Source organism: Epinephelus moara, chromosome 18 (assembly GCF_006386435.1).
Source record: "Epinephelus moara isolate mb chromosome 18, YSFRI_EMoa_1.0, whole genome shotgun sequence".
In the NCBI taxonomy this organism is placed as follows: domain Eukaryota; kingdom Metazoa; phylum Chordata; class Actinopteri; order Perciformes; family Serranidae; genus Epinephelus; species Epinephelus moara.
In genome coordinates, this window is record NC_065523.1 from 6,194,527 (window position 1) to 6,207,215 (window position 12,689).

General features: G+C 41.0%; 1 protein-coding gene across 2 annotated transcripts in view; it reads right to left on the reverse strand.

Moving 5' to 3' along the window:
* Positions 1-12,689, reverse strand: part of jupb (junction plakoglobin b) — a 313,084-nt gene that overhangs the window by 37,516 nt on the left and 262,879 nt on the right. For both annotated transcript variants that reach the window (XM_050068714.1, XM_050068715.1), the window contains exons 11-12: positions 4,351-4,503; positions 312-431 (exon numbers count right to left, since the gene is read on the reverse strand). In XM_050068714.1, coding sequence (XP_049924671.1) covers positions 312-431; positions 4,351-4,503 — 273 coding nt within the window. The remainder of the gene's footprint in view (positions 1-311; positions 432-4,350; positions 4,504-12,689) is intronic.

The window sequence follows — 12,689 nt, forward strand, 5'->3', positions numbered from 1 at the left end:
GTGCGTATATGTATATTTACGTATCTCTATGTGGGGTGGGAGGGTTGGGTTTTCTCTTTTCTTTTTGTTTTCTGTTTTGGATCTTACTGTTGTATGAAAAGTGCCATATAAATAAAGTTGATTTGATTTGATTTGAACTTTCAAACACTTCCTCCATCCTTAAAACAACTTTCAGTTTCCACTGCAAACAATTCAGGGACACAGGTGTTAGAAGAAAGCAGAAGCAACCTGGGTCCTAAGGTTCATAACACTGATATCATGTCAGATGTCTCAGTGCAACCTGATTTCTTCATGCAAGCATGTGTGTGTACCTGTACAAACAGTGGTATTGTCTGCATGCTGGCAATCTCTCCTCTGTTTATAGGGTCTCTGGCCAGAATGTGGAGCGCTCCTGTGCAGCCCTCTACTATTTCCTCCATACGAACACCATCCTGATAACAGAAAGACAGGCAGCAACACATCAAAGAAAGCAATAAGGATGGACAATTTTCCTCCCAGTAGAACAGGGAGCATTATATAGCAATGATGATGATAATGATGATGATGATGATGATGATGATTAAGATAATGATGATGATGATGGTGATGATGACATTTCACATACTTGTACCTTATAAACAGATGGAATTCATCAAGTTCAAATCAGCAACATGGAGCATTATATAGCAATGATGATGATGATGATGATGATGATAATTAAGATAATGATGATGATGATGATGATGACATTTCACATACATGTACCTTATGAACAGATGGAATTCATCAAGTTCAAATCAGCAATTAAAGACACTTTGAGCAGTTCAGACAGTTGAACCTAACTTGGCAAACTAATATTATAACACAAAATGTTAGATCGCTGGAGTGGCTGCATATAAAAAAGGGTATTTTTTCCCCGATGGGGATACTTGATTAGTATTACAAAAACAATAGGGCTGACCTGAATGCCTCCATGCTTTGAAGCTTCAAAACTTTGATTGCTGCCATGGTAATCAGTTTCCAAATCAGTATTTGAATGCTTTTTTTAAACCATTACCCAGAAAATCCCATATAGCCCATTAATTAAGAAATAGTACTCCAACATTATTCATTATGCATCAACATTAATTATATGTTATTTATTTCCATATGTTATGTTGAGTGCCACAAAGGAAACTGGCATATCACAAATCTACAACAAGCTTGGCAAATAACCTTAAAACTGTAAGTAACCAACACATTCTCACTCCAACCTCGTAACATATTGACTTTTGGTTTCCACATCCACGTACAACGTGCAGAGTACCCTGGGTGCATTGGTTGTTGACGTTCTGGGACATCGTGTCAAGTTCTGCCTGTTACATGCATGGTCTTCTTTCAAGATACACTGCTGTTTTCACAGGAAATTTAACGTTTACATACAGTCTCTTTCAAAATCAACGTACTATGTTGGTACAATGCCGCAAATTGGTATTTTTTTTCCTTCAACAATAAACACACATGGTTGGGTTTGGGCAACAAAAACATGTGGTTCGGTTTAGGCATCAGAAACACGTGGTTAGGTTTAGGCATCAAGAACAAGTAGTTAGGTTTAGGAAAAAAGGGTTAGGGTTTAGATTTAGAATCTTACAGGGCGTGAACACTGCTCTCTTGGGTGAAGGTGTGTTTGTTGAACCCATCCGTCACCGCTCCCACCCACCCCACTCGGACTTTCCCCGCCTTAAAGGGAAATTTCGGTTTATTTCAACCTGTCTCCTATCGTCCTAAATTTGTTTCAAGTGACTAGTGACATAAAAATAATAGTTAGCATGTTAGCCGTTAGCCTAGATACAGCCGGGGCGCATTAGTAGCGTCAGACCTGTTAAAAAGTAAGTGAACGGGCAACCTTCAAGTGCAAAATTAGTCCACTAAACAAGCTTTTTTCCCACAAAGACCGCCTCATATTGTTAGGATAAATGTCAGGGAACATATAGAAAACGACATGTAAACGTGTTGTCTTACCTTACCGGTGTGGTGCCATCTTTGTTTACCATTTAGCTCTGCTTTCCAAAGCGCGGCCGAAATATTACCATTTAGCTCTGCTTTCCAAAGCGCGGCCGAAATATTGCGAGAACAAGCAGTGATCTCATACCATGTCTGAAATCTCGCGAGCTCTAGATAAAGCCCAGCTGGATACTACTCCAGGTGTCTTGTCCTCGGTCATATCCAGACCTTGAAAATAAGGCTGCAACCGGTCCCATTCCTTGCAACAGAGGCATTCCTCTTCTGTGGGCATTGGGGCACAGCATTCACAGGTACACCACCAATCTCCAGAGCTAAAGCCTTCCAGCAGCCATTCCTCCTCTGTCGTCCTCTACCTGTTGCGCCTTTCTGTCTCTCCTCCTCCGTTCTTCAATTTCACGAAGCTCTTCGTCAGTGTATCCTTCCAGCTGTTGCTGCTTGTTCAGGCACGCTATAAGATCACTGCTTGTTCTCGCGATATTTCGGCCGCGCTTTGGAAAGCAGAGCTAGATGATAGACAAACATGGCAGCACACCGGTAAGGTAAGACAACACGTTTACATGTCGTTTTCTATATGTTCTCTGACATTTATCCTAACGATATGAGGCGGTCTTTGTGGAAAAAAAGCTTGTTTAGTGGACTAACTTTGCACTTGAAGATATGCCCATTCACTTACGTTTTAACAGGTCTGACGCTACTAATGCGCCCCGGCTGTATCTAGGCTAACGGCTAACATGCTAACTATTATTTTTATGTCACTAGTCACTTGAAACAAATTTAGGACGATAGGAGACAGGTTGAAATAAACCAAAATTTCTCTTTAACTTCGTCCTTATCCAACTGCTTTTCTCTCTGATGCCGTTGGGCCCCATTAAACGATAATGGCAATGGGCAGTGTATCATGCCGGCATTAAAGGATGCCTTTTTCCATTGGTTTCTGAAACTGCAAGTCACTGCCCAAGCGCCGGATTATCAATGACTTCAGAGTGAGACCAGGCTAAAATAACAGATCACCTGCTTTGCAAATAATTATTTTTCTAGCTTTTATAGCTAAGTCACATTATTTTAGATGCATCGAATGAAAAGTGGTTTGGTACAAAATGCCTATAAGTCAAACCTTCAGAAACTAGAGTCCAGGTGGGGTTATTGCACCAAGCTGGATTATTTGGTTGGCCAGGTAACTTCTAAAATAGCAACAACTTCTCTGAACATTTGTTAATAAATGGTGATAATCAATAGTTCTGACTTAATCTACTTTATAATACTTAATCAAAAGCTGCTTAATCTAATCTACTTGTTTACTGTATTTGACTACTCACCAACACTGATTTTTGGACTGTCTTAAGTGGGTGTAGTTCTCTTTGAACCTCAAAGCTATTTTAATAGCTCAATATGTTGTGATATCAAAGCTTAGTTCTGTCTTCATGTCAGTCATATGTTCAGTCAGTTGCTGGTTCAAGCTGTTCAGTTCTGTACAAAATTAGATCTATACAAGCGCATTTTATAAGGTAAATGGCTCCTATTAATGCTCTCCAGCCAGTTACTGAGCTACTGGTTAAGGCCTAGTCCACACGAGCACGGGTATTTTTAAAACCGAACTTTTTTGGCATCCAGTTTTTTAAAAATCTGCGTCCATACGAGCGGTGTAATAAAAATACCTCCGTCCACATAACACCGCAAATTCCACTATCAAGCAATGTAATACACATGCCAAAGTAGTAGGTGGCGATATAACTCCTAACTGTAAGGCCATTGTAGCCAATCAGAAGGCAGTAAAACGTCATTACTGGAAAAACAACAACAAGCGTACTATTATGCAGCAGGAGCAGTCTCCGTAATAGCACACTCTTGCGCTTCTGTTGCTGGATGTGGTTGAGTAGTGTTAGTTGTATGATACAGCCACAAAGTGCTGATATAAATAGCAGCAGTATTTTGTTTAGGTCCATCCTCAAATCGTCTCTCGCACACACTGGATCAGGTAATAACACAGCTGTTTTCTGTTTACGTCGCACACTGTGACGTCATACAATGGAGACGAGACAAAATAACTGCGGTTATCCTGTCCACACATGCCTGCTGACACTGGACTTTTCCAAAAAGTTCACCCTGGACTCCGGTTACAAATAACTCCGGTTACAGGGGCCAAAAACTGCGGTTACGTGTGGATGAAAGGCCAAACTGTGAGCAAAGAGTCAAGGTTTTATAAATACCCGCGTTGGTGTGGACAGCCCCTAAGACAGTGACCCAGTACAGCTTTAAAGACGTGGTGTTTAAGATCTGTTTGTACACATAATGAGAATGAGGCAACTGTTTGTGTTTGTTTGTGTGTGTGTGTGTGTGTGTGTGTGTGTGTGTGTGCATGGTCCAGACCTGGTACGTCTGCTGTGCAGAGGAGGCATGTCTTTGTGTGTCCTGATGAGCCTTCAGCAGCAGGTTGACCAATCGTGGAATAGCACCTGCCTCCCTCAGTGGCGCCTGATTGGCTGGGCACAGTGCCAGGTTCCGGATCAGACCAACTGTAGCCTGAGGAGAGGACACAGATCAAAGACCTTTCTCAACAGGATGTTCCAGGCTCTATCTGGGTCAGCTTTAAAGGCAAGTTTACATGTGGTGCCTCCAAATGGCAGTGCTAGTTACTGTTTGGAACTTCAGCAAACTGCATGCACTCCGCTCATGTTTACCAACCAGTGTGTGATGCATCATATCAAAGGAAACCACAGGGATGAGAGGAAAAAGATCTAACAGCTATCCATGGACAGGGCGCTCGCGCACTGCTGAGGAGACAGCTGGGCCAATGCTCAGCATCTGAACAGCCACAAGAGCTCAGTGCTGTCTCACTGCTGCACCAGAGGAGCTCTGATTTTACTTTTAAAGCACTACATGCATAGTCTGTAACACTGCAGACATATCAGGGGGAATGGCATCAGTGAAAAACATGGGAAACTTCCCCTACATTACATATGCAGTGAAGTTTAGAAATCATGGGAAGGAAATATGTATGTGAATGTTTCGAGAAAGTTTCTCATCCATAACCCTGTTTTTAGGTACAAACATTCTCACAACCTCAGAAATTATTCCCATCATCTGTGTATTAATGGTTGCACATTATGACATTTCATTGGTCTCAAAACCTGTGCACATAGTGTGTGCACAAGATAAGAGAGCACAGAACAGTATTCACAAGCAGAAAAGCATCCTTGCCTTGGAGCATATTTGATTCACATGCACACTTGTGGTCCCACAAGCATGGGGCTGTGGCAGGCATGAGCTAGATTGTCTGTTCCCAATCGCAACTGATCAACACTCCCTCACTTGTCAAGTTCCCTTTTGATGCAGTGGAGGTGGGAATGGAATAGACCAACGGTTCCCAACTGGTCCAGCTGTGGGGTCCAGATTTCTCCTTAAAGAGGATTTATGGTTGTGCGTAGACCTCACGTACATAGCCTACGCACGTTGCCTATGCCATTGTGAGCATTTTTTACTTCTGCGTGGGTGAGTGTGTCACTCTGTAGTTACACCTCCAAAACACTAGTCGGCAGCGGAGGTTTCTGTGAAGTACTGTAAAGTTTAGTTGATTCAAAACACACCCAAAACACCCATTAGACATGGCTTAATAGAGACAATTTCAAACACAAGTACACAAATTGGCTTCACTACAACTCGCAGCATTCACAGACAAACACTTGTGGACACATTATCCCCACAGATACAACATGCTAACATTATTAGCACAAGCCTATAGAATTTTACATTGTATAAATTAGCCTAGCAACTAGCAGTCTTTTCATCTTCTCATATAAAACCAGGGACAACGGCAACATTTAACAAAGGTAACTACACGCAATTTGGCTCCATTACAACTCACAAGGTTCACTGACAAAACAACTGTCACACTAAACACGTTTTCCAAACAAATACAACATGCTAACGCTATTAGCACAAGCCTAAGGCATTTTACATTGTATTGATTAGCCTAGCGACGAGCGGAGATTTCCTCTTCTCGTATGAAACCTGGATAAATCCCTAAGTATAAATCCCTTAAGGATAAATCACACACAAGACTTAAAATGTTATTTTAGTGGAGGCTTTACTGTCTTCACAATTTATTGTTTCTTACCTGTGAACTAAAAGTAAATACAAGCTGCGTTTCCACTGAGGGAAATGGTGTCAGTATACAGCGACAGACCAGAGGTCCGCGTCACCGCGACGCGTAGGTACAATTCTGGGGAGGTGCACGTCAGGCTATGTCATAGGTTACAGCGTAGGCTCTACGTCAACGTGGAGCCTATGCCGTAACTACAGCATTGATTCAACGCAGAACTATAAAAAGGGTGTAAGTCATTATTTCAAGATCCACACAGTTTAATATGCTAAGCATCATACTTGTGTTTGGCCATGTCGTTGAGCTACTTTGCTGTCTATCAAAAGTCAGTTATTCACTCACTCTACAGCAGAAAGCCCTTCAGAATAAAAGCTCTGTGCCAGGAATTCACTGTATTTAAAAGTAAATTATTTATTTTTAAAATTGACATGTTTGCGAGTCACGTATGGTCCTTTCAGAATGGACCCGAGACCCACTTTTATACTGCGACCTACCAGTTGGGAACCACTGGGATATACAGATGCTGATGTATCTGCTTTTGGGATTGGTCACTTTCATTACCCTGTCTACATCAGAATGCCCTGTTGTTACAGACACCTCAATATTGTCTATAAGCGAATATTTTCTAATTGCATTTCACTGTAATTGCATTTCATGACGCAACATTAGAGCAATAAAGTTGCCAGTGGGAGCTACAAAAAGAAACAGTATCACATGTTGATGATTTTATGACAACCCACATTCCAGAAAAGTTGGGACACTGTAAAACATAAATAAAAAAAGAATGCAATGATTTGTTAATCTTTTTCAACCTATATTCAATTGATTACAGTACAAAGACAAGTTTTTCAATGGTCAAACTGATAAACTTTATTGTTTTTTGTAAATATACACTAATTCTGAATTGAATTCCTGCAACACGTTCCAAAAAAGTTGGGACAGGGGCAACTAAAGACTGGGTAGTTGTGGAATGCTCAAAAACACCTGTATGGTAACAGATTAAAGTATTGTGATTGGGTAAACAGGGGCATCCTCAAAAGGCTCAGTATTTCACAAGCAAGGTTAGTCACTCTGTCAAGTATAGCACATGGACCAACAGTTTAAGAATGTTTCTCAATGCACATTAATATCAAGAGATTCAGAGAATCTACAGATATCTCTGTATGAAAGTGGCAAGACTTTAGTCTTATATTGAATGACCCCTCATGCCGCACTGCACTGTAAACCAACATGATTGTAAAAAGGATATCACTACACTTTGAAAGACCATTGTCACTTAACACATTTTGTGTTGCATCAACACATGCAAGTTCAGACTCTACCATGCAAAGTGAAAGCCATATATCAATAACATCCAGGACCACCGCCGACTTCTCTGAGCCTGGGCTCATCTGAGATAGACTGATACAAAGCGGAAAAGTGTGCTGTGGTATTAAGAGTCCATATTTCTTTCTTTTTTTTTTTTTTCAATCATGGATGTCGTGTCCTCCGGGGTAGTGCCCATGGCATCATGGGTAACATCTGTGAAGGCACCATGAATGCTGAAAGGTACATACAGGTTTTGGAGCATCATATGCTGCCATCCAGATGATGTCTTTTTCAGGAATGTCCCTGCTTATTCCAGCAAGACAATGAGAAACATTCTGCATGTGTTCCAACAGTGTGGCGTTGTAGTAAAAGAGTGCAAATACTAGACTGACCTGCCTGCAGTTCAGACCTGTCTCCCACTGAAAATATATGGCCCATTGTGAAGCGCAACATGGGTCAGGATCAGTCAGATTCCCCTAACTGTTGGGCAACTGAAGTAATATATCAAGCAAGAATGGGAAAGAATTTGACTTTCAAAACTTCAACAATTAGTGTCTACAGGTCCCAAACACTTATTCAGTGTTGTTAAAAGACAAGGTGATACCACAGAGTGGTAAACATGCTCCTGTTCCAACTTTATTATAACATGTTGCAGGAATCAAATATCCAAGTGTATACTAACAAAAACCAATAAAGTTTATCAGTCTGGACATTACATATCTTGTCTTTGTACTGTATTCAATTGAATATATGTCAAAAAGAATTTACATGTCATTGTATAATGTTTTTATTCAACTTTTACACAGCATCCTGTTTTGTTTTTTTGTTTTTTGTTTTTATTGGGGTTGCTCTTAATTCCACCTGGTCTCATAGAAATACATGAAATGATGACAACCTGTTAATATCGCTTTATGTGGTGGTGGCATGTAATGTATTAAAATTACAAGCTGGCACCACAGTAACAGTGCCAATGGAGAGTCAGGTGTGATCCTTTGTTGTAGTGGTCCCTGGTACAGCGACATCATGCAATGGGCTGTGGTTAATGTTAACCTAAAGGTAGTATAAAGAGCAAGAAAGTCCATGTAGGGAGGTGGTTGGGGTGGTGGATGGGTCAAGTAAAACCAGACTTTCACCCACCCTGTTTGTGTGCCATGTGAAACTAAAAGTCAACGTTGATTTTAAACTTGTACTTAAGTCCTTTATGTAGTCATATCACATTATTATATCACACATACTTTTGTCCCCTACAGAACAAACAGTTATTTTAACCAAAAACAAAATGTTTTTCCATACCTAACCAAGCAGTTTTGGTGCCAAAACCCAACCGTGCTGCCATCACATAACTTAATACATTACATGCCACCACCACATAAAGCAGTGTTTAGAGGTTGTGGTCATTTCACAAACATTCTGTGAGATTACTTTAAGTTGATTATTGAAATGGTTGTCCTTGTATGAATGGCAAATCTGTGGTTTTGCTGTGTTCTAAATGATAAGGATATGATAATAATGTAGAGGTGGCTGTTCCTCACTTAACTTTTTTCCCCAACATCTTCTTGACAGTTATGCTGCAAATTTCTGTTTATTCCACCCCTGCCTCCAAAGTCTCAAAAGTCTACTTGAAGTGCAAGCAAGTGTTGAGCAGTTTGAGAGCGTAGGGACAGTCAAGCAAGCACTTGTCACAGCCCTGTGCTCGCAGGACCATTTTTGCACAGCAGAACCAATATGTGTGTGTATTGCCAAGCATCACACACTGTGAAGTACTGAGAGATGATCAGATAGTTACAACTTATTCCATTTCAAAACATTTTTAGACAAAATCCTTGTACATTTCTAGATAGCATTTGTTATGATAGCTTTATTGATAGTTTAATGAATGTCTTGTAGATGTGGGCGTGGTTTAGGCAGGTGGTAGAAGGCAGGGTTAGCACTGACGTCACTCTTGGGGATTGGTGGTATTGACTCATAAGCCGCTACTAGCTGCACCTGGAGGGAGAGCTGGAGAGGCCTCTGAGCTGAACGGACATGCCATGAGGAAAAGGCCAGAGTCAAGGCAGTCTTTTTTTTATAGATATTTTTTTGGGCATTTTTAGCCTTTATTTGACAGGACAGACAAGCGTGAAGGGGGGGGAGAGAGAGGGAGTGACATGCAGCAAGGGGCCACAGGCTGGAGTCGATCCCGGGCTGCTGCGGCAACAGCCTGCTCTACCACTAAGCCACCGACGCCCCAACGCCAGAGGCAAGACATTCTGAAGACAAAAAGAGACTGAGAAAGCCACGCCACACCAAATGATCTATGTAAATACACTTTTATTATGAACAACCACAATGAAGAGCGAGCCGGCTGACTAGTCTGACGGAACGGCACCCAAATGGGATCCAGCAGAGTCACCTGCACCAAACGAGCTGGTCGCAAGGAGCAAGCACGGCGGCCTGGCGGTAACTCAACCACATACACAACCCCAGATAGGAAAGGTAACCCAGGGAAGTCCTGGTACAATTCTCACGTCTAATGCAACACATAGGGAGAGACACTAATTACGTCAGGTACTATATGTATTGATTAAGTCCCAGGGACCTACATCAGCTGAATGATGTACGCATGTCTTCTTTCAGTGAAGCAGCTACTTTGTGTGCAGTGAGTCAACTTTGTGCCAACTTTTCTCCATGAGCAGCATGGATGATGAACTGGGATAGTGTCCGTGGATTGTGAGCACGTGGGCCACCAGATGTTTTGTACAGTATAAATGCCCTGCAAAATTCATTTAAATTCACCTTAAATGTCTACCTAAGGCATACCCAAAATAAATTAAAAGCTGTTCTTATTCCATCTTTAGTATATGTACATGTATGGTCTCATTTGAAAGGTAATGTTGAAGTTGTTTCCACAATTGATAGAATCAATGTTTTTGTTATTGAGTTATTTGCCTGATTATCTCAAAACAAGATACAGCAGGTATTAGCTGGAAAACACAATGGGGCCATATCATGAAGCCTCACATCCAAATTCAAGGTAGATAACAATATGTTATGTATATGTGTTTCCAAGGTTTTGTCAAGGGCGCTTTTCAAAAAAAGAGGGAAAAATAATGTACTTAATGTGTGCTTATGAGTCACAGACTCAGACAGAAATGTCTATTTAGGAGCTTACTGTATATAAAACACTTCTAGAAAAAACCTAAACTGATAAAAAAAGACTTTTTTTCCCCCTTAAGATAACAGACGAGCAATTTATTTATCATTTCTTTACATTTATAAAAGTCTGTGGTGCCAATAAGGGCTTAAACTTATGTGGAGCTCCAGAGTATCATTGAGTACAAGACCCATAAGCCTCAGGTACATTTGGCCCTTCACTGGCCCTTTAAATACCCTAAAATCCATAGCAATCCTTCAGCTCAGGCCCTAGTTGGTAGTGATGTCCAAATGAAGCCTTGAATGAAGTCTTGATTAGATCTAAATAGAAGATTTACCATTTACCACATAACATAACAACAAAGGGGTAGAAACACACAGTGGTACAGTATCATGATAGCTGAGGACATTTTAAACAATTAGAAGTAGCAAAAAGTCCTGTTTCCTTTACTGCTATTCTCCCTCTCACCCCCTCCCTCAATCCTTCTTTGTCTCTGCCTCTCACCAACTCTAGCTCTGTGAAGCTTCCTTATAAAGTCACATTGTCCATTTCTCCACTCCACATCATTAAACACCAATACCTCAGTTCATTAATATAATCTGCCTGAGTTGGCAGGGCTGTCTGACTGAGAGAGAGAAGAGCGAGTGTGTGTGTGCAAGCGAGAGAGGGACAAAATGGAAAGAGCCCATTTCCCTCAACTAGGTAATAGAGAGTGACAGAGAGAGATAGAGAGCAGATGTAAAAGTGAGGGTGCTTGTGCAATTTTGAATCAGTGTTTATGCATACGTAAATCTTACATTTCTTTTAATCATGCATTCTAAACCACACCAACAATTAAGTGTCCTAATGTGTGTGTGTGTGTGTGTGTGTGTGTGTGTGTGTGTGTGTGTGTGTGTGTGTGTGTGTAAGTCTGATATAGCTTCTTACTCTAGCCAAAGAGTTCCATTGCTGTCCAAAACTATTAAAAACACATTAATGAGCCACACTGATTTATCATTTTGGAGGCTTGAATTTCATAGCAATCCACCCAGTAGTTGGTAATATATTTCACTCAAAACCAAAGATGTCAACCTCATGGGGGCACTAAATGAAAGGTCAGATGATGGCCAGAGTCATTAGGATTCATCCCGTGGGTAACATCAATGTCTGTACAAAATACCATTGAAATCCATCCCATAGTTGTCGAGACATTTCATGCTGCAACAGAAATGTCAACCTCATGGTGGCGATTGAGGAAAAGTCAGAGATCACCAAAGTCCACCATTGCCTTAAAACCATGAATGTCTGTACAGAATTTCTGACTGTCCCTTGAGTAGATGGCAGACTGTTTCACTGGATAGGTGAAAATTTTGTTTTGCTGGTAGTGCTAAATGAAAAGCAGGATAATCACCAAAGTCATATGACTTTACCTTCTGAGAAGAATTGCAAAAAAAGAACTGCAAATTTCTCTGCAGTCCTGTTCTCATTCCCAGGTTATCATGCCTACGCCAAAGGCACCCTGTAACGTCTTTATGTGATGCACAGCGATCTCCTGAGTGAAACACCTTGTAACTTGGTTAACATTCTGAAACAGTTGCGGTTAGCTTTTCTAGTCTCCTAAGAGCTCTTTGTTCAACAAAGGGTTGAAACCAAACTGCATTGCCATCCCTTGAGCCTTTTTCATTACACCAAGAGCGCCATCTAGTGGGTTCAGCAAATACAACTGGTGGTTCATGAAGCTTCATTTGGACATCACTACTACTCAGTAACCATTTACACACACTCACACACTGATGAAGCAGCCATCTGGAGCAATTTGGGGTTCAGTGACTTGCACAAAGATACTTCAACATGCAGACTGGAGATCAAACCACTGATCTTCCGATTAGTGGACAACCCGCTCTACCATCTGAGCTACAGCCGCCCCTACTTGGTTAGGTTTACTAAAGAGACCACAGTTTGGCTATGTTTTTTTTTTTATAAGGTTATGTAAAAACGTCATGTAACCTGATGTAAATATGTCACGTCACTGACATCACACCCATACATAAGTCACATAACATTACATTAAAACAAGACTGACTTTTGGTTTTAAACTGGACATGAACAGCAGTCTCCTAAAAGAAAATATGTTTTTTTTAACCTGTCCACTTCCTCTCCCTCTTGCTCTACTTGGAATTTCTCACT